Below are 23,479 nucleotides of genomic sequence, written 5' to 3'. Positions count from 1 at the left end.
TTATATGAGTATTACTTGCATGAGAATTTGGTTCAGCCTGGCAGGTTGGAATGGCAGCTGCTTCCTCTGTCGTAGCTGGAATTTTCTGACAGTATTGCCAATTTCCTAGACCCATCTGATTTAGTTGATAAGTAATCAGCAGTGTGCAACTAGTCCTTTTCATAGTGCTCTCCTATTCTTTAATGGTTGTTCATCTGAAAAGGGAAGTGGCACTTCTGGAAGTTATATATCATTAAACCTTATTGTGATGAAGTGTGTTGCTATATAAAATCTCTATTTTCTGCTATAACTAATCAGTATTGCTGACAAGAGATAGATATGGAACTGAAAATGATAGAGGTGACTACTCGATTGAAGCTAAGATTCAATTTTTCAGTGCATAATACTGCTGACGGTGATGCAGCTATCCATCTTGGTTTGTTCCTTTTATGCTGAATATTTCAAAGCATTAATCTATACTTTTAGTGGAAATATTAGCTCATAGATTAGATCAGCTGTTCATAACTACACCATCTTTAAGGATCTACAGTACCATATTTTGTCTCTCCAAATTTATCTTCATATATTGTTTTGGTTCTATAAATCCAGAAGTTGAGCCTTTATTTTTGTGTTGATCTATTAGTCTAAAAAAATTCTTACAATATTGACTTCGGCTTTTCTGTCTCCTAAAACTGATTGCCACATTTCAACCTGTATCATAATGGGAGCATTGCTGGCAAGGCTCAAGTTTTCATTGGCAATACATTTTGTTGGGTTTGCAAAGGAAAAACAAACCCTAATATCTTACAAAAATAGTCAATTGTGCAATGGTTCTCAAACTTTTCATAAGGCAAAAGTTTCATCCTAGCTAACCCACATTGTCTTGCACAAACCTGACAGGCAGCAATGTTCTTTTTGGAACACTGATTGTATTACAACCACCGAAGCTGTTCTTTTGGCCAAAGACAACATTGCTCTTCAGCGTGCAAAGAAATACACGATCCAAGACACACATATCTATTTTCCTTTTTACCCTTTGCCATTGGCAGGTAGCTATGAATTGGCTGCATTTTCCTGTAATCACTATTTGTCTCTGAAAGGAGGAAACTGTTGATGTCAGAAGAATTCCAACAAGGAGAATTTTAATGAGAACAAATTTGGTGCCAGTTCCGCCTATAATATAGATCAGCATTCCTTAATCTTGAGAATATTAAAATGGACTTCAACACCCAGAATTCCCCAGCTGGCTGGAGTTTTCTGACAGTTGAAATCTACAGATCTTCAATTGTAAAGTTTGAGAACACTGATATAGTGTATATACCCATACGGATCTGGGTATGATTTGAAATTGGCAATTTGAGATTTCTTGATTGTAATATTATCATCATGTAGTCATCTGGCTTTAGATAAAGTGAATCCGTATCTCCATAAATCAGTCTGATGTTGTTTATACTACTACTAAACTGCGTATTGGGCTAAGCTTTAATGTTTACAATATCTCGAGTGCAACCATTTTGTTTTAAAGGAAGTTATGTCAACTTTTTTTCTCTCTCTCTCTCTTGCAGATTTTTCTCATCTCGGATTATTTTTATGCCTTCCTGCAGAGGGAATACTACCTCATTCACGGAATCCACTTAATAAGAAAAGATAGGACAGAGCCTATGTTGGTTCTTAAATAATCCTGGCATTTGATGTGACTTGAGGAATAGACATTTATGAAGAAAAGATGATACTTAAGTGGGTGGGGGACTGATTTTTGGGAAGAAACTGTTTTGCATATGGAGACTAGGCTGCAATATGGGAATAACGCTAATCCTGATACAGAGTTGATTCTAAGAACTTGTGAACAAGGTGGAAGAGACTGCATTTATAGCCTGTATCCCTATTTAAAGCTATTTCCTCCAGCCATAGCATTGCTGTTCAACAATCCTTGAGTTTCTTCAGGTAAACTGCATTGGGACTTACAATCAGAATGAGCGTTTGTACCTAGAAGCAAGGCGGTAGATGATGATGGTGGTGATAATAATGACGATTTCTCGGAATACTGTTCGGAAGGTTTTTTTTTAAGGAAACAAAAAGTATACGTTATTTTGGTTTTTCCTGCATTGCTTCCTTTGCTGTAATTGTTCATTTACCTGTCTAAATTTACAGAGATCTTTGAAGAAATGGAAGCTACATGGAAATTCTTGTGCTAATACTAGAAACTAGGAGGAGGCCTGATACGACACGGTGCTCCAGACAGATGGTGGATTCAGCACCAGTCAGAACCAGTCTGGCAGACATGGAGAGCTAAATCCCAGATTTTAAACGATAGTGGTCAGGATTAGGATTAAGGTCACGAGGTGGATAGAATTTGCTCACATTTCTTTAAGGGAAAATTGTGTTTCTCCATCTGGAGATATCACTATGTTATTTGGATATTAGTTTTAAGGAAGAGAGATTAACACAGCATGTTATAGGAAATCTTCCCTACCCAACCACCCCCTTCCTCCCCCGGTGGAATGCACATGGATCTACAGGGTCATGGGTGAGCTATGTAATCCATTTTTTAAGAGATGCATAAAATAACTCCTCTACCTTGATCCAATTTTGAGAGCATAATATGTATTTTTTTTTATTTTTCTGATTTTGTGCAAAAATAATCAGAAAGCACAAACCTTTTAACTTCTCTCCAAATGTATTTCCACATGATCCTAAGCCTTTACAATACTCAGACCATTACATACATATTCCAGCCTAAGTATTACCTCTTGACAGGACAAGCAATCAAATGTGAAGGTGTTAGAAAAGAGGCTATGCAAAAAGGCTGGTCCCTTCTCATCTACCTTCAGTGTTGTCTGGGCAAATTTTCTCCCTATGTATGTATGTATGGTATGTATGTATGGTGTGTGTGTGTGTGTGTGTGTGTGTGTGTGTGTGTGTGTATGGTACTTGCTATTTAAAATTTTTCCAACTTAATATAGCTGTACCTGATGTCTTTCTCTGTTAGTCACAGTGTGTTTTTATCACAGGAAAGTTCCCAGTTATCAGAAAAAGGACACAACACTTTTTTTTTTACCTGCGAGCAGAAATGATGAGATTGGGAGGCACTGAATTTAGTATTAAATATGCCATCTGTTACTTTTTGCAAAGCCACTCTGCAGGTCACACGTACGCTTTTCTTTTACAGTGTATTTCTTACTAAGTGCTTTTTCAAAAGGAATTAAAAATAAAGAAACATCTTGCCTTATTAAACGACAGAGTGTATTTATATGTAGAATGCTGCAGCTGTGTCTAGAAAGGACTCTACATTGTATTACCCAAAAAAATCTGTATTGTCCAATCCCAAGATTGTGAACAGTGTGTGCATGTATATAAAACAAAGAGCCGTTCAGCTGCCTCAATTAATAGATACAATCAATACATTAAAAACCCAGTTATAATAATACACTCATTATCTATATATTCATATATTGGAACAGCTTATATCTAGCCTTGGTAGTGCAGTGGTTAGAGTGCAGTACTGCAGGCTATTTCTGCTGACAGCCGGCTGCCTGCAATTTGGCAGTTCAAATCTCACCAGGCTCAAAGTTCCATCCTTCCAAGGTAGGTAAAATGAGGAGCCAAATTGTTGAGGGCAATATGCTGACTCTGTAAACCACTTAGAGGGCTGTAAAGCACTGTAAAGTGGTATATAAGTCTTATTGCTATTGCTATTATATTCCACTACTATAAATCCTGAAGTTCACCATCAAATCAAAATTGTTTCTTGTTTCATGCAAATTGATAATCCTTGATGAATGATGTAATCTGATGTAAATTCCAACAAATTGGATACAATAATTTAATAGTAAGAAATGAAATTGATACTTTGCTAGAGAGCCTGTTGTTTTGTCTCTTATTGAGGGGGTCTTCTTTTGGCATCTTATGTCAAATTCAAGGCTGTTGCAAGGTGACATGTTGACAAGAGGAAAAACTTTTTAATATGTGACTTGATATAGGCATAAGAAAGTCAGGAACTGCTGCATTTCCAACGGACATAATTTGCATTTGGCTAACTTATTCTAGAACTCTGCTCTTTTCATATCTTATCCAGGGTTTAAAAAACAAGAACAATTCAGTTTCCTACTTTCGAACCAATATGGAAATAATATCAGTGGACTGTATAATATACATGAAATTCCTATTGATATTTTTGGTAGGCCACTTTAAGATTTATAAATTGGTATGAAAGCTTTTTGAGTTTTTTATTAAACAAGATAATTAAAATGTCCAGGAATAAATTAGCATTGCCCACTTATTTTATAAAATTGTGTTGGCCTAATAAACAATTGCTTGAATATGGATTTTCTTTGTTCGGCTACTTTTTCTCATGGCCAACGCAAGTACCTTCACTAGTCCACTTTTTAAATCAGTGAACATTAACAATAAGATGATGGCAAGAATAGGAAATAAATACTGGTATATATTCAGGATCTACTCTAGCTATTTTGCCGCCCTAGGCCTATAGTTTGGCTCACTTTTCACTTTTGTAAGGATTTTTAAAAGGCGTCCTCTTGCATTTTTTTCTTCTTTTGAGTTTTCCATTTATGATTTTCAGCCCCAGACATTATTTTTCTGGGATATTTTTCATTTTTATTTCATGTTTATGCTGTGAAATTTTATTCAAACCGCAAGTTGCATGCCAGCTCAGGAAATGTGTCATTACTACTTTGTGCTTTTCTGCTGTGTTTTTCGGAAGACTTTTTGATTTTTGCATCTCTTAAAATTTGGTGCCCCTAGATTAGTGCCTGTTCAGCCTTAGCCTAGGAGTCAGCTCTGTATATATGTTGCTGTCAAACATTGAAAAGTGCCAGTTATTGTATGTGCTAAATTTTATATAATTACAGTGCCTGCTTATTTATACTTATTCCTTATGAATGTGACATACCTGAAAAGTCCAATCTCACAAAGCAAACTTGCCATAAAGGGATAGATGTACACCATTTAAGATACTGTTGGGGCTTTTCCAACAAAAGGAATAGTAGTAGGGGAGATTTCAGGGTGACGATGAAGAAGGGGGGGGGGGAAGGCTTCAGACTGAGAGAATATGCGAAAGGATTATAGAAGAGAGGGAAATTAAGATTTTTAGAACCAAGGCTTGCGCAACTTTTGATGCGTATGATATGGAATGGATGATAAAGAATAAGGTGAGAATAGAATTGGAGAAAAGGAAGTGAATGGTCTGAGAAGCCAAACTGGGTCGGACCTCATTACTGCTATGGTGGAAATGTGTAGATTACATTACATTAGATTGGAAGAAAAGTATTCTGGAAAAAGGTAATGCAAACTTCTCCTTTTAGTTGCCAAAAAAACCCACATAGAAGCATTTGAAGCCATCAGGAGTTGTGCTTGACCTGAAAGAGACTTGACTTTTCCTTTTTAAGTTTTAGAAGCAGGGAAAAAGGCAGGTGAGACAGGTTTACATATACAGCCGTGGAAATGAAAAACAAAATATGAATTGGCCTATGGGTCAAGCAGAAGAAATAAATGGTAAATCGATGCAGGTCTTTGATGGTTGGTGAACCTGATCTTTTCTTGGATGAAAAGAATTTCTAGAACATGTGAATTTCTTTAACTAAAAAAATAGTGAGGTTTCACTTCAGCATAGTTCCTCGGAAATAGAAAACATTTGTTAAAGTGGCATGCAGGAGGAAATTTCCTCCTTTGGTATTGAGGGATAGGGGAGGAAGGAGATAATTCTTTTGTGACACATGGCTAGACATTAGAGCAAACATTTTCAAATTAGACCCTACTAATATCTGGGCATCTCAGATACTTTGCTCTAATGGGAACATAAGATCTCAGTTACTTGGGATATGCGCCTTCAAAGAGTATTGAAAATTTGTGTTTTCATTACATATACCGGTATCTACCGAGCTAACTAAATAAAAGATTAATATTAGTGACAAGCTGTATTGGAATGAGTAGAACCTATGACATGATTGGGATGAAATGGCACCCAGCGGAAATAATGTCTAAGGAGCATGGTAATAAAGCAGCCCTATGGTTTTCTGGACCATGAGTATATTTCTCTTCTCATTTGGCCTTCCAGATATTTTTAGTTACAATGCAGCAGCTCCACTCAGCATAATTAACAGTGAAGATGGAAAGGTGGTGATATCTTGAAATATTTGTAAAAATAATAAAGACAGGATCCAAATAAATAATAATTTGGAGAGTTTTTCATCTTGGAACTACATAGTGGCAATTAAATTAGATGGCGTTAAAGGAAAATTACAGAGATTCATGGGAATATGGGTCTGTCAGTAGTAATTTACCATGATAGGTTCAGAGAATCTCTACAACCATGGGCAATAACCTTACTAATGTGTTACAGAAGTAAATCAGTGTGTTGTGCATTCCCTTGAGATCAGATCGTATTACTTTCTTGGAGGATAGGATTGAAGTCTAAAGTATCTTCTGGTGTAGTATAGAATTATTTTCTTGGTTTCTTCCTGGTGCAGGGGCTATCTGGGCTGGCCTAGGCAAAGCTTAAAGAGCCCATTCTCACGATCTCCAGAGCTCCATAAGGTCTATAACCATGATGGTGAACCTATGGCACGCGTGCCACAGGCAGCATGCTGAGCATACCAGCAGATTGCCATTACCATTGCCTTAGCTCATTCCAGCATGCATGCATGCACTTGGCTAGCTGATTTTTGGCTGGCCCACCCATGCTGCCCTTCCCTTTCTAGGAGTCTCCACATAATGCCAGGTAAGCATAGGGTTCGCGTGGAGGCTCTAGAAGGGCGTTTATCTGGTTCTGCCCCAGTGGTCGGTGCTGGATCCCATTTCAACCGGTACAGTTGCAACAGGGCCTGGCGTCTACCACATGAACATGTGCAGAATGCGCATGCGTCCTTACCTCTTCCGACACTACTCGCCGGAGCGTTGCGCAGGCACTGTGCACTCCGTGTGCGGAAGCGATGAAGAGCTCAGATATAGGTAAGGAGTGCGGGCGGGTGGGCCCTCTGGAGCACCGTACTGGAACGGTACCCCGGTACTCCGGACAGGCACTGGTACGCCCATACTGGGGCAAACCGCCTGCAATTCACCACTGTTCTGCCCAGATATAAATTGAACTATCATTTTTCATTACAAAATATCTAGGATATTGCAATCCAACAAACATTATGTCTTCCATAACTCTTAAGACTTCTGTTATTTATGGAAATAATTTCCTCAATAAATATGAACTAAACTGAAAGCTTTAGTATTGTCAAATACATTTTACTTGGCAAAATAGTTGCCTGAAGTCTAAGCTTTTGGTAGCATAGAAAGTAACATGCTGATGAGATTCTCTTGGACTACTACAAAATACAACACAATTGCCCTTCTGTGGAATGGGTTTTCCATTCAATGGCATTTTCTCTGCTTTGTATTCTCTTTGTGAACTGGAAAAGAAATGCTGGTTTTATATGCTATGAGCAACACCAACCAATCCCATCTTGAGTGAGTCAATGCCTTAGATAAATTAGATTCTTTATGGAGGAGATGAATTGAGTGAGAAGGGGGAAATATGCATATTTGGTATATTTATTGAACAAAGGACACAAAGTACGGATTGTATGCTTATGCAGTGGTTAGTTGCATATTTCTACATGAGGTTTACTGAACACTTATAAAATCTGTTCAGCTAAATGTAATCATTTTTATCTGGCTATATCCTAATACCCCCACCCCCATTGCAATTACTTCTCTAGAATAGCATGCAGAATTCCTGTAACTTCAGTATTCTGAAGTTTATAGTTGTTGTGGCCTTACTATTTTTTCACGTGGCTGAAAGACATCCAGAGGCTCTATTTGTAGACTGCCTTGCATGTAAGTTGATCACCGGTCAGGCAAGATTGGGAAAATGAAAATAGAAGGACGCCACTTCACTCACAAAGAAACAGAATGATTGAGCAGCATTCCTTCTTGGCTGTAGAAAATGCAACTCCCATGCACGGCAGTGTCTGGCACGTAGCCCTGCTGTCTAGAATCAGATGTAAAGATAGGCTCTAGCTCAACTTCTACCTGGTGCTCTCCAAATATGTTGTAACATTACCATATTACAAAGGGCACTAGATGGAGCATACTATATTGACTCAAAGTCAAATAATTGAACTAGTCTACCTTTTAGTCAATAAATTGGATGACCTCCATCTCAGTGACCGAGTCATCCCCACCTAACTTTCTGAAGCAGGGGTTTTTTGGGGGGGTGGGGTGGGGTTTTTGGAAGTTCAGGTAGCCCTTCACTTATGATTGCAGTTGGAGCTGGCGTTTCTATTGCTAAGCAGTATGGTCATAAAGCGTGACTACATTACTAAGTGATGACAATCCCTGAAGTCCCAATTGCCGTCATTAAATGATCAATAGATGAGGCCATTTCCTGCCATCTCCCCACAACTATAGTCAGTAGAGAAACTGGCAGGAATTTGCATGTCCCAGGCCCACAGGCAGGTAAGTGGCAGGTAACCAGCTAAAGGTTGACTCAACCTTCCATCCTTCCAAGGTCGATAAAATAAGGACCCAGATTGTTGGAGGCAATATGTTGACCGCTATAAACTGCTTAGAGAGGACTGTAAAGCATTGTGAAGCAGTACGTATAAGTGTTGTTGCTATTCAATTGCAGGGGGAGCAACAGGTGCATGGGAGTGTTGGGGAGGATGCAGAAGAAGTGCAGAGTGGGTAGAGTATGCGAGAGTGCAAGGAGTGTGTTAGGCACAGTGCCGATCAGGGAGGGTGTGTGAAGTGGGAATCATGTTTGCAAGAATCACAACACGTATCGGGGAAAGTGTGCAAGTGACTGGTACAGTGTGAGTATTAGCAGGACTGGGGGTGGGATGCTAGGTTGGGGGGGGCATTACCTTCAGCAATTTGTGACCTTCCCTGCCCCAATATGTTTCTAAGGAAGCTGGCGGGGAGGGTTGCAAATGGTGATCACATGACCATGGAGTGTTTTGCAACTGGTTGTAAGTATGAATGGGTTGCCAAGCAGACCGCAGGGGTGCTGAGACAGCTGGCACTCTGAGTAATCCCATTTCATTCAGCGCCATTGTAACTTGCAGTGTTTGATGACTGAATGGTCGTAGGTTAAGGGCTAGCTGTATGTTAAACTGAGCCGTGTAATAAATGTGTGAAAAAAACATGAGTAGAATATGGAAAGTCTATCTGCATCATAGCAGTAAAATCAAAGTGATAAGAAAACGTGATAAAGGGACCACTTTTTTTTCAAGGCCAGTTCCTTAACTTCAGAGATATGTGATGATGAGTTCAGGGCAGGGAAACTAGTTTCCATCAGAAGAGAATTTTAATTTATCTTTATTTATATAGCTAATTATATAGATTTGACTGGGCAGATCTTTGTCCTCTGTCATACACACTTTTTGGTATTATAGTCTTTTTTAATAAAATAACCAGGTAGAATAGCAATATAAATCAGTACATTCCTTGAACCATATGGTCTGTTTGCCACAATGGGATTAGAAATAGGAAAAAATAATATCAATGCATGCATTAAGAGCAAAAAAGGGGAAAAAAGACTGGCTTTTGAAAAATAAACCTTATAAAAGGCAAATAGAAACATTGTCAGAAACAGCACAGAATACGACACCTTTGTGAAATTAAGCTACTTTCATTCTCACTTTTACAACATTTTAAAGTGCAAAAAAGCATAAGATTTTTTTTAAAGGCTACATCATACAAGCAAATTATAATCCCCCTCGTGCTTAAAGATAATAAACTTAAAAGATATATATATTTTTAAAAAATACTGGAAAAGATGCCTACATCTATTGTGTAGCACCAAGAATCAATAGCTGAAAACTCCAATAAAACCCCAATAAAAGTTATAGTAATTTATTTATGTTTTAATTTTCTGCCCTTTAATAGCAGAACAAATACATCCCTTGCTTTAAAAAGTGAGGAAAACAGTTTATTTGCCAGACTGCCAGGGGTTCCATCAATTTGGCATTGGAGTAAGAAAGAAGACATAATATGAAAGGAGAGAGCAAACACACCTGCATGAACAAGATGGGAGACAATGTACAGCAATCATAAAAGACAAGAGGCAATGCAAACAGAGAATTATGGGTCTCTCACACACCTACACACTGAATTATCTTGGTCTGATGCGCTACGAAATTGGAGGAACACAGTCGCTTCCAGGCTGCTCCTGGACCAAAAGCTGCTCTCTGCACAGGGCTTGCCAAGGTGGGGTGCAGTGAGGAGGCAGAGATGTTGCTGCGACAGTTTGGAATTAGTCCTCTGGTGGTGACCCTCAATATCCAAAGGTTTCCTGTGAGGCATAGACCATGTAGAGAAAGCCATCTTCATCCTTCTCCTGCTCATAGATCTCAGAGATTGGGGTAGAAACGCTCACCATGCTGTGCTGGTTTACCAATAGGAAGAAAGCCTGGGTGGGATTCAGCTGTAGCCGGCGCCTGAGGAGGTGCAGAAGGCAATTATTGAGCCTGGGTTAAAATAGCATAATGGAGCATGCACAGCTAATTCTAGTTAAATATAAATGAACGAGATACGGGGCATCAATACCACAAATGTCTAAAAACTAACAGGCATGTCAGTGCTATTTTATTACATGTTCTATCATCCATTTAATAAATCTGCCCTGCTAAATTCTCTTTCTTTTTCTAATTTGCTTGTGCTTTTTAAAAAAAAACCTTTGTAATGTAGGCTAGGCAGCAGGTCAGTATTAATGGTTACAAGAGCATCTTAAGATATTTAAATGGGAATGGTATTCCCAACACCTCCTGAAGACAGTATGCTTATTTGAAATTGATTTTGCAATCATGCTGCCTTCAGAATGGGTCGGACTGCCATTCCCAGAGATTGTGGGAGGGGGGGAATGGCATTGGCGAGGTTCAGATTGGTCAAAGGTGCTTTACCCTTCTCATTCTATAGTTTACTCCCACTTTGGACACTTGACAGTTTCAAGCATCCACATTTCTATCACACTTAATAATGGAAGCCTTGCAAAATATATCTGCTGCCTTGCTTTAACCGTCCATGTGTCTCTGCCACACACATTAATCATCTTGGGGGGGCCTCCAAAGTGTCCTTCTGTGTGATTTGCACACAGTTGAAGCAAGAGCTAATCCAAATAATGACTATGGAGCTATGAAGCTCTTTTAACTCTCAAAAAAGTGCAGTTTCAGGGAAGAGACAGAAATTTGATATACTTCTGATTTGATAACTGCGACTTGATAAATGCAGGCCGGTGAATTAGTCAAAATGCAGATATTGCAAATCTGCATCCTCAGTGCAGGGTTATCTAATGTCTAAGACAACTACCCATCTTCATGGAAGACAGAAATGCCATCATAATCCTTATATTTCTTCAGGAACCAACTGCGGCCGGCTTGAATGAAGAGGTGGGTTGCAAATCCTGGTGCTACCGGTTTGCTCGTGAGCCACGCTTCTGCGTCCGGGAGGGTGGGCGGAGCCTCCCGCCGCCACCACTACCGATTCACCTGATCCAGGCCAAACCGGGAGCAACCCACCTCTGCTTGAATGGGTAATAATCTTCCAAGCAACTACCTATATACCTGAGCAGCAGCAGGCAAAGAATTATGGAGGATTGCCATCTGTAACTGGGAATGTGTATTTATTTATTTATTTATTCTTCGCATTTCTAAACCGCCCCCTCTCCCAAAAAGGGACTCGGGGCGGTGTACAGTCCACACAACAAATAACAGATAAAATACAAATATAAATATAACTATAAATATACGTATATATGTGGAGGAGGTTAAAATTAGAGTACTGTACAGAAGAATAAATATGGCTCTAAAAGCCCTAAAATCAATTAAAATTAAAACATTAAAATATTACCTTTAAAATAACCAGTTGAGTATACTTCCAGGAGTTCATAGTTGTAACATTTATAATCATGCCAGGCCAGCTAATCGAAACAGGTGAGTCTTCAATTTTTGTCGGAAGGAGCGGAGGTCCAAGGTGGTTCTAATGTCGGGGGGGAGGTCATTCCAGAGGGTTGGGCCCATCACAGAGAAGGCTCTACTCCTTGGCGCCGCCCGCTGGCATTGCCTAGTGGACGGCACCTGGAGAAGGCCCTCCCTGTGAGAGCGGATTGGCCGCAGGGATGTATGTGGGAGGATGCGATCCCGCAAATAACTAGGTCCTGTGCCATGGAGCGCTTTAAAGATAGTAATCAGGACCTTGAAACGCACCCGAAAAACCACAGGTAGCCAGTGCAGCTCGCGCAGGAGCGGTGTTACGTGGGAGTATCTAGACCTCCCCATGATCGCGCGGCTGCGTTCTGGACTAGCTGCAGTCTCCGGGCGCGTCCCAAGGGAAGCCCCATGTAGAGAGCATTACAGTAGTCTAGGCGAGACGTCACCAGTGCATGAGTGATTGTGCGTAGGGCATCCCGGTCCAGTAGGGGGCGCAATTGGCGCACCAGGCGAACCTGGTGGAACGCCCCCCTTGCCACGGCTGCCATGTGGTCATCCATTGACAGCCGGGCATCTAGGAGGACGCCCAAATTACACGCCCGTTCCACAGGGGGCAGTAACTCGTCCCCTATGGCCAGCGATGGGGTCAGCTGGCTGAACCGAGGTGCCGGAAGCCACAGCCACTCAGTCTTGGAGGGGTTGAGCTTGAGTCTGTTGTCCCCCATCCAGACCCCGACGGCTTCCAAACACCGGGACATCACTGCGACAGCCTCGTTGGGGTGGTTTGGGGTTGAAATGTACAGCTGTGTATCATCAGCGTACAGATGGTATTCAACCCCAAAACCACGGATGATCTCGCCCAGCGGCTTCACATATGCATTGAACAGAAGGGGCGAGAGGACCGACCCCTGCGGCACCCCACAAGAGAGTGGCCTCGGGGTCGATCTCTGCCCCCCTGTCAACACATATTGCATCCGGCCGGAGAGGTAAGAGTCGAACCACCGTAACACGGTGCCTCCGACTCCCATCCCCTCCAGCCGGCGCAGAAAGATACCATGGTCTATGGTATCAAAAGCCGCTGAGAGATCTAATAGGACCAGGATAGAGGAACAACCTCTATCTCTGGCCCTCCAGAGATCATCAACCAACGCGACCAAGGCTGTCTTCAAAATATGGTAAGCCAGCCATTTATACATTTGGAAACACTCTTAGTCATTCTAATCCTTGCCACTCTAAACTTTTGTCCCCAAATCTTCCCATGACTTGAGCAGGGTTCCTTTCTTCTGGTTGAATGAGATGGTTAAAAGGCAAGGTACTCTACAGCGAAAGAGAACTTGCTTTCATACCGCAGGCCGGAGGGTCTCCAAATTTGGCAACTTTAAAGATTTGACTGGCTGAGGAATTCTGGAAGTTGACGTCCACAAGACTTAAAAATGCCCAAGCTTGGCGATCCCTGCCATAGGCAACCAAATTGTCAGCACTATTCTACTCAAAAGGAAAGATGCTCCTTGGTCATATGATATAAAGCAAATCCCAGCTGCTTTGAAGTATTTCACTTACCGGATTATTTTTACCAATTCACTCATATTGACATGATCAGGAACTAGAAATTTGGTCTTATCCAAAACAGGTAGCTGCTTCTCCCCTTTGTATCTCTCAATAATGACCTAGTGAGGAAAAAATGTGGTGCTGTCAGATTTTTTTCTTGCCCAGCAAAATAAAAAAAAAAATCCTTTTTAAGGCAGCAAACATTATTGATGAACAAGTAACAATTTTTTGGATCCACACAATTAAGACAGAGAATTGGGTCCTTTTTAAACATATTTCTTCCAAATTATCTTGTGAGATGTTGAAGTTTGCACTCAAAATCTAATTAAATTTCAAATGAGAACACAAAATAAGCAAAATCCACTGGTCTCGTGAGATTTGAAACATTTTGATATGTTACATTTCTTTAAAAAAAAAGTCTAAGGGTCCCAAGAGATGATTTGAAGGAGGTGCAGGTGCTATATCACTCAGCTGATTAATGCAAGAAGTTTGTACAACCTTTAATAATGATGTAGAATCTGTAAAAAGGAAAGCAGGGAACCACTGTTTTCCATCAGTAGAAAATGAGCAATTAAAATGGTGTTCAATCATGGCAAACTCAAAGCCATATCATTATAATTTTGCTTTATCGTTATTAGTACTTCCTTATTGTGTGATCATAGAAAGAAAAACTTCCATTATGATCTAAATAAAACTCAACCCCAGAAACCTGTTTCTTGTACAATAAAATATATTTAAGGCCAAATTAAAATTCTGCAATAAGCAACTGCATCTGTTCTTACTCAAAAGTGTGACTTCTAGCCATAGCCTGATAGCATATGATCATCAAACTCTACCTTTGGGTATAGATGGCTGGAGAATCCCTACCTGAAAGCAGATGTTCACCCAAATAAATTCTACGTAATCCTAATGGCTATTCAGAGGTCCTAGTTATGTATACTGCTTGCATTTAGGGGGTTTTCTTCAAACATCTGCATTCCAGCCACATGATATTGGACAGTAAAAACTGTATTCTGTGACAGTAACACATGGAATGTGACACAAAAATAGAGAGGACTTTCTCACTTTGGAATGATAGACACATAATCAGCAACATTCATGATGGAAAGCCAAGCTTAAGCCTTATTTTCCCAATGATATCCTAGTTCTTCATATTCAATTTTGTGTTCCTTTCACTATGGAAAAAAACAAATATATAGTGATTGTCTCTTTTTCTTTTGCTATATTCCTTTACTGTATTTTACCAGCTAAATTGTTTATATTCTGCTTATATTCCTTTACTGTATTTTACCAGCTAAATTGTTTGCTAATCTTGCTCTTTTCACAATTCTTTCTGTCTATTGTTGTAATCCATATACATTAACTGTGCTTGCCTACCTATCAAAGGTGTGGACTATTTATGTGCCAATTCTTAATCAGGTCACCAAAGATATACAATGTTTGCAGCTGCACTCTTTATTTCAAAACAAAAAGCAAACTTAAGTGCTGTATGCAATATACAAACAGTTGCTTAATTCTTTGCAATATTAAAGAGGACTGTCATTTGTTTTGACACTCCCCATTATCACACAAAGGAGATAGTTGATCACTCACCTGTATTGGGGCTGTATGGGGTGCTTTGGATGCATAGATTACTCTTAATTGCTTCTTTGAGTTGTAAACTTAGGCTTCCCTTCAGCTGTCAGTGATATCATCTAGCCACCTCTCTCTGTAAGCTTCTTTTTCAGTTGGCCCTCATTTTCCCAAGCAGCGTCTTTTCCAGTGACACTTGCCCTCCCATTATGTATCCAAAAGGCTTTAGCTTCGTTATTAATGCTTTCACTGAGTAATATGGTTTTGCTTAATCTAATATTGAATTATATGGCGTATCAGAGGCATAGATTTTTCTTTGTTCATATTTGCACAGCTATATATCAAAACTGGGAAAACCATGGCCTTGGCAACATGTGATGTTGTTAGTGTGTCACATGTTAATGTCCCACTTACTGTCTAAGAGAATTTCTGAGCCTGGGAAGAAACAGGGTTTGCTATTACTTTTACTGCGCCACCGTGGCTCATGGCAGGACTATAAAGATATTATCAGAACACTGCCATTCTTTCCTAGGTTACACTTGGAGCCAAATAAAACCTAACCCTAAATAAGTAGCAGACTGCCACATGATGTTGCTCTTTTCTCAAAAGAAACCATGGACTTCGTACTCTGAACTAGAACCAAAGTACGAGAGTGTGAGACACAGTCCTTTGCCCCCTATGGTCAAAATCAGAAAAAAACTACATAGCAACAATTCGTAGGGCCAAAAAAGGAGCCACTGATTTTATGTACATGTGGCTTGTAGCCAGGTCTAAGCTATAAGCAGCTACACCTTTTTAACCACCTTGACTCAAGTGTTAATCTTCAGTCTTCAGTGTTTGTATTTTGATGTTTGTGAATTCTCCGCTCCAGAAATGAATGACAGTTATTTTTATTTCTTTTTATACCTAAAGTGGACATATTTCTTTCAAGCAAACAATTACAAAAAATATGTGAATGACTTTCAAGCCCTGCAAAAGCTGTGAAAAAAACTGCTTCCAAAAGGCATAGACAAGATTGTGATGTTTTTGAAATATCTTTCTCCCCTATGCCCCCGTGGCTCATTTTAGGCAGCATAAGATGTCTGTAATTCTTCTAAAATCAGCTGTCTACCAACATATATTATATTTAGGTAAGGGTTGTGTGGTCCTGAGACCCTGCAGGGTCACAGGAATTGGCAAGTGGGGGAACTAAAATTAATATAGAAAAGGAGAAAATAGCTTCGGAGAGAGAAATGGTAGTGCTGAATCACTTCAGGCATTAAAGAAGATTATTTTGAAGTACAGCAGAAGCTTTGGTGTCACCTCCTCTGGGGCTGTGAATTTGAGATCAAGTTTAGCATCCAGAAAATCTTAAAAACGAATTCCTAGTCTAGCTCTCCTCTTACCATCTGCTAGCAAGAAAGCTGGACTGGAATTACACCCAACAGCATTCACCCCGTTTCCCTTCTCCAGGACGGAAGTTTGTTTAAATGTGGAATTTGGGTTTAATTCCTTCACTTCTATTACTTCTACCATTACTAATAAAAATGGCACAATCTGAATAATTTTTAAGACAGAAGCAGGACAAGCTTTCGCCTATTTTCCTCCCAAGTCATTCACATCGGATTCATATGTAAATTGGCAGGTTTCTTGGACTCAGTATCACATGTATGACATCTGACACTTGGAGAGAACTTAATACAGCAAACCTTTGATAGATCAGCTGCTGAAAAGAATCTCACCCTGAATTCGCTCATAAACTTTTAACTCCAGTGTATACCGGCTCTTGAATCAGGATTTAAAATCCTACAAATAGTACTAGAGACCCTCAACCTAATTTATAACCCAGACATTTTCATAGCTTCTCTGCATGAAAGTCAGCTTCTTAGTATCAGGCGATTAGAAAAGAAATCAAGGCTAGAGGCAAGGTATTCAATTTAGATACAATTCCACAGCACATCAAAATAATGAAACATACACGGTCACATCACAATACAAGCTTTTTGTACTCCTGTTGCAATGTCACACACAAGGATGGAAGGGGAGATGTTTGCACCACAAAGTCATTGTGCAAGTTTATAATTTTCCCCTTCTTGCTCTCTTGCTTGTCTCTCTCCCCACCATTGCTTATGTTTATAACATATTCTTTACCTAAATTGGAACAAAAGAAATTGGAGGAAGGTAGCTCTATCAGTTGATTGTAAGGTAGTGGATGCTTCAGGGATGTATTCAAAGAACAATTCAAGGTTTAACAAAGGCATGCATTTAACTTTTCCTATTCACCTTGCATTGGAGAGGTTGGTGGAAATGCTAAGGGTACAGTGTGAAAGACACGTTTAAAAATTACAAGATTTCTTAATGTGTTTTCAGTCACTTAAAGAAGTAAAGCATTACAACCATTTCAAAACAGTTAAACCATGTGCTTAAATCAGTAAGCTCTAATGCCTGATATGCAAATTGTGATGTGCAACGCAGCCCTAACATAAATCAAGTTGTTTGGAATTTTTTTTATTTATTTTATTTTTCTTAACTTGTACAATCATACCTTGGCACTCGACTGCTTCAATGCTCATTAAATTTGGAGTTTGACACATTCTGAAGCAGAAAACCTATCCTGGCACTCATCTTTCTCTTGATAGTCGATGTACAAGAAATAACTTGCTGAAGTTGGCTGCCTGGTGACTCGCTATTTCTTCTGGCCAAAATAGTGGGTCACGTGGTTTTCTCGGTACTCATCGGTTTTAGTATTTGTCGTGTTTCCCAGAATGAATTACCGATGGGTACTGAGGTATCACTGCATTCTGTACACTAAAAGCAGCTTACAAAGAAATTGTATATTTATCTATTTAAAATGCAAACATATAAACAGTGTACCATACTGAAAATGAGCAGGAAAAATAAGGAAAAGAGCCAGTAGTTGTAGTGGTTAAGGCAGGGGTGTCCAAACTTGGGAACTTTAAGACTTGTGGACTTCAACTCCCAGAATTCCCCAGGCTGGGGAATTCTGGGAGTTGAAGTCCACAAGTCTTAAAGTTCCCAAGTTTGGACACCCCTGGGTTAAGGCATCACACTAGAAACTGGGGGGGGGGATGTGAGTTCTAGTCCCAGCTTAGGCATGACAGCCAAATGGGTGACTTTGGGCCACTTACTCTCCCTCAGCCTAATCCACCTCACAGGGTTGTTGTTGTGGGGAAAAAAGGAGAAGAAAGGAGCATTAGGCTGTGTTCTCCGCTATGGATTATTATTTTTTAAATAATAAGGGTGAGACAAACAAACAAACAAATTAATAAAAAACACCAGCAGACTTCTATAATAATTATGAACCAGTTAGCACTTGTTCCATAGGGCTGACAAACCTTTTGAAAGGTGGCTTTCAGATTGCACAGCATCTCTTTTCGAATTGTTAAAGCAGGTGCATCTTTTTTGAGCTGGCACAGCTGTTTCAGAAACTGCTCCCAGCTATCTCTACTGTACATGCATTAGCACGATTAGCCCTTTAGCTCTGTACTTCAAAGACAGCCAGAAACAGCTTCTGAAGTATGTGAGAGCCGGGGGTGGTGATGGTGGGGGGTGGGGTGAATGTTTCAATCATTTGAGAGAAGAGCTACTGTATATTCCCGAGCACTTTTTGAGAGGGAAGGATTCATACTATTAACAAAGGCCCACCTATCTAATATATTGGCTGAAACACAAATGCTGTATTGGATAAGTAATTGACACAGAGCATTTCATCATTACATTTAATTAGGTATTTCATCATCCATTTTAAACTGAGGCATAGCATTAACATTAAATATCCCAACGACAATCTCTTTACATTAATTCCTTGTTCCCTTTTTGCCCAGAAATGAGTCTGGGATGCTTCTTTTGACTGTCACATTCTACATGGTATCTTTGTGCAATATTGATACAATCAAGTTTTTGATTAATATTCACGTAACTTAATTGTTGATTAATAGAACTTTGCAGAACATGCCTATGAAATTTTCTGCCTTGGGCAATAACATTTGGGGCATGACTAGTGAAAAAAAGAAAGAGGAGCTTAAATTATTTTATTATCTAAGAACAATAAAGGAAAACAAGAAAAATAAATAGAGGATAATTGATGGCAAGCCTGTACTATGCCAATTTAGTGCTTTCCAGTATGTTTATATATTAACGTAATGTAATAAGCAAAACATGATACTTCCATGCACGTAATCAGTTATTACTATAGCAATGGAATATTCACATATGAATAATAATGCAATAAAAATTCCAGTCTCAAAGAATTTCTTTGGAGGAAAAAACTTAGAAGAAATATTAAATGGGACACAAGAGAGTTCCTATGGGGCGAGTCTTATGGGAGTCAAAACATTTCTGTTCATCTCATGTAATAAACAGATAAGCAGTTTTGCTTTTTGCTCCCTATCATCACAAGAGGTGATTTATTACAGGAGTAAAGTTGGCCAAACCTTACTCCCATTAGGAGACTGGCCAAAAGCAACATCTTCCTCTTCGTTCTTAACTTGGCATGAGATCTGCCTTGGTAAGAGGAGATAAATGTCATAGCTTGACACCATCCCAATCACCACTCTTCTGCCACATATTTCAGAGACTTGAAGGGGTAACGCTCTTCCTGTTCCCCAAAGACTGGATTCAATTGTACTGTGACTCTGATTGAACTCAGATCAAACCCCAAGTACTTATTATCATGTGTGGTGGACTTGCATGAAAGCAAGAAAATATTGGAACAAAATACATACGCGGTTGGAAAAGATGATTAAGCAAAATATAGATCTGAAACCAGAAATATTTTTGTTGTGTATAATGCCAGAGGGTTATGATAAAGGGACTATATATTTAGTTTTGCATTTACTGACAAGAGCAAGGATTGTGTTTGCACAATATTGGAAAAATGGGAACAATCCATCAGATGAGGATGTAATTCGAAAAATATTAGACTATGAAGAGATGGATAGATTGATTTTAAAATAAAAGACAAAAAAGACACACACTATTATTTGACATGGAATAGATTTTATGAGTGGTTAGAGATAAGAGATAGAAATTAAATGAAGAAAGATTAGTGCTATGTATGAATTAAATGTAAAGATGGTTTATAATTATAACTATCCTTATATAATTAACAGGATTACGAATAAGCTAATATAAAGAAGAAATTGAGCCAAATTTATTCTGTTATAGTACTACTATTGTTATTAGTATATACTGTATGTTAATATTTAATGTTGTTTTCTCTTTGTTTTTCTTTTGTAAATGATATACCCTAACAATATACTGTATTCAAAATATTTATGAATTTTTTTAAAAAGTCTCTTTTAAAAAGAAAATAACATTTATAAAGCTACTCCCTAAACTTAGCAATATATACAATCAAATGGTCAACGTGGAAAAAAACAGGGAATGCTTCATGATCCTGGCATATGACCTACCAGACACTTATTATGTTTCAGGGATTTATATAAATTGATTTAAAAGCATAGATAATCTTCTTTACTTACTGGAATTTTGTTTGGATGCTGTTCTCGGATCTGCTGTACCTCTTTACAACGATCCGCTGTGAAAGGGAAGCATAATTAAATTTTAGGAATTTGAAATAATTTTCTAGCCCACAGTATATTCAAGAGTTTTATAAACCTCAGAAAAAATATGGAAGAGGGAGTGGTGATTCTAAGCAGTTTTTTTAAACTAAAAAAACATTAATCTTTCCAATCCAAATATAGTGGCATGGTCCAACAGTAATACTTATGAAGAAGAATATTTAGTATTTTCGTAACAACATTGTTTAATTGTTTAAGCCATCTGAATACAAGCCTTCTTGACCTGTTCACCAAGAATGTGAATTTACTGATCCCTACCCATTTGCACCTCACATTAAAAAAATAACTCTCTTTTTATGACCCTCAATTCTGGACAGAGTCAGGGACATTAGATGGAGCTAAGCTTTTACTGTCCAGGTGCCCTTCCTGACACCTATACAGAGTTCATAGCAAATGTTTTTTTCTTTGCGCCCTGGGAGAGATACATCTGCAACTACCTAGGATTGAACCCTCAATCTTCCAAGTGGGAGGATGAGCATCTTTACCACTAGGCCACTACACTGCTCTATTTGTACTTTATATACAGTATAATGGATCCAATACCTTTTAATCTACCAAGAAAGGTAGAGATAAAATTCTGCAATAGTAACTACCTGTTCTTGAAGCATCTGTCATTGTGCAATGTAAAATGAATTAGGGACTGCCTTCTGTCCAGATATTTACTTGAGCAGCAATAATTTTAGTATCAGATTATGTATTTTAAGGATTATATAGCCTGTTTTGTTTTATGTAGCTTCTATCAGCACAAAACACAGGACTGCCCCCCCCCCCGGGTTTGTTTGTTTTTTAGTTTTTATTTTGCCTTCTTTAAAAGGATGCTATGGGTGCTATACTATTCAGTAAGTCTTGAAAAATGAATGAAGCAAATAATAAAAATCCACTATTTTCAATCTTGTCCTTTCTGGAGGGTTTTTAGGCCACAATGACCAAAGGCAGTCTTGTCCTTAATTTTTCTATCTTTCAGTCTTCTACCTCACAGGTAAGCAGAAGATAAAACATGATCTACTATCTCAGATCTATTTAATTCTTTCCAGCAGATCTGCAACAATTTCTAATTCTTGAACATTTCTAGTTTTATGTTAATTTGCTTATTTCACAACCTTCTTTATTATTTGCTTCATTCATTAATCTATTTTGACCAAAGTTGTTTCTTTTCAGCTCTTCAAGCCTACTTGTTTTGTTAAAATTCCTAAATCACATATACATTTCTGCATATTTCATATGTGATCACTTGGCTCAGCCCCCTGAACCAGGATGAGGAATGTCACTGTCAATGAACTACATAGTAAAAATGAGTTCTATTTTTTATTTCCTTGCAAAACATATTTCTGGTCAAACTAGTTTTTAGAGGTAATAAATTAGATTCGACTAAGAGGATAGCACCTGACTGGGAAGGTCTAGAAACACAATACTGTAGACTAGACAGGCCTGGGAAGTACAGAAAGGCCAATGCAAACAAACCAAAAACTATCACCTACAATAAAAGGATTCTGGGACAGCTGATAAAAAGCAGAGCTCAAAGCTATGTTTACAAGAAATTTCATTATTAACAGCAAGGAAGATAACTTATTAACTTTGTTCAGTGTCAGATACTGTTCCACTTGTTCGCATGCAAGAACAGTTTCATTTCCTGGAAGCAAAACACAACACCATTACCCTAACTCATGATCAACAAGCCAGTGTTAAGGACTTATTGGTGGTTTGTTTACTCCCAAAGGATCATGTGAATATTTTTGCAAGAAGCTATCTTAAAAAAAAAGGGGGGGGGTGATAGCTGAGTGAGATGCAATTACTACTAGCCAGCACAATATTTACAGCCAAAGTACTGAGATTAAAATAAATTTGAAATCTTAAATACATTCAAGCACTTAACTGAAGGTTAGCCAAATTATTCGGTTAGTGCAAGTATTACATGCTGGATCTTCCTTTTTCCCACAATATGAATGATCCAGATTACTGAAGAACAAAGTCAGACTTTAAAAAAGATGTTAACTTGGGGAAGGGTTAATTAGCAGATACATGCTAATTAGCACAATTCAATCTGAATACTACAGCAATATCTAGATTGCAAACATATTAATGATTGAAATAAATATTCTAAGCAACTGTGTAGGATTTCACATGCAACAGGGAAAGAAATACAGTTTGTTTGATGACAAACAAGTCTGATGTTACCTTGTTTGGTAATGAAACATTTGCAAGAAAACAACCAAGCTCAGAGAGCACCAAGGACTCTACAGTTTGTTTATTTAAAACGTGTATATAGTCACCCATCTTATATCAAACTCTTGATGGTTCCCAAATCAACAATTAGAAAACAGAACTAGGAATTTTTAGAAGCACACATTTCTAGTATCTAACATAATATGACTTAAAAGTTGATATCCTGCCTGTAAATATCAATTAGCTATTTTCCACCTTAGCATAAAACTGATTGCCTTAGATGCTTCCAAAGAGCCTTTGGAATTTATGAGTCATTGTTTGGAAGCTGCCTAAAAATTAGAGATGTGCCTAATCTGACTCTGGGAGTGTTTTCACCTAGAACAGCCCATTCTACACATTCTAAGAATTGGCTTCTGCCTTTACTCAACCATATTACCCAGAACAGGGAGTGGCTGGTCATGTTCCAGAGTAAAATCACTCCATTTTAAAAACCATTACTAAAAATATTTACCTGTGACCACCATGTGGGTCCTCTGTTTATTAAAAAGTATAAGAACAATGGTAGGTAGGTAAATTAGATAGATAGACACACACACTCGCATACACACACACAGATAGAAATATTTATGGGCAATACTTTTACTGTATTAGTGAACTGAAGTTGTAAACAATAATTTCAGGTTTAAGTTTCATAAACTTTTC

At 38.6% G+C, this 23,479-nt stretch overlaps 2 protein-coding genes across 4 annotated transcripts in view; one reads left to right on the top strand and one right to left on the bottom strand.

The window, feature by feature from the left end:
* Positions 1 to 10,036, top strand: part of PIGU (phosphatidylinositol glycan anchor biosynthesis class U) — a 31,083-nt gene extending 21,047 nt beyond the window's left edge. For all 3 annotated transcript variants that reach the window (XM_081948065.1, XM_081948067.1, XM_081948066.1), the window contains exon 12: positions 1,545 to 10,036. In XM_081948065.1, the coding sequence (XP_081804191.1) occupies positions 1,545 to 1,658 (114 nt within the window). In that variant the 3' untranslated portion in view covers positions 1,659 to 10,036. The remainder of the gene's footprint in view (positions 1 to 1,544) is intronic.
* Positions 9,288 to 23,479, bottom strand: part of MAP1LC3A (microtubule associated protein 1 light chain 3 alpha) — a 28,668-nt gene continuing 14,476 nt past the window's right edge. The window contains exons 2-4 of the mRNA XM_081948068.1: positions 20,516 to 20,571; positions 13,473 to 13,579; positions 9,288 to 10,424 (exon numbers count right to left, since the gene is read on the bottom strand). Coding sequence (XP_081804194.1) covers positions 10,262 to 10,424; positions 13,473 to 13,579; positions 20,516 to 20,571 — 326 coding nt within the window. The 3' untranslated portion in view covers positions 9,288 to 10,261. The remainder of the gene's footprint in view (positions 10,425 to 13,472; positions 13,580 to 20,515; positions 20,572 to 23,479) is intronic.

This window comes from Natrix helvetica, assembly GCF_964273705.1.
Source record: "Natrix helvetica genome assembly, chromosome: 3".
Classification (NCBI taxonomy): Eukaryota; Metazoa; Chordata; class Lepidosauria; order Squamata; family Natricidae; genus Natrix; species Natrix helvetica.
This window is presented reverse-complemented; position numbering and strand designations above follow the sequence as displayed.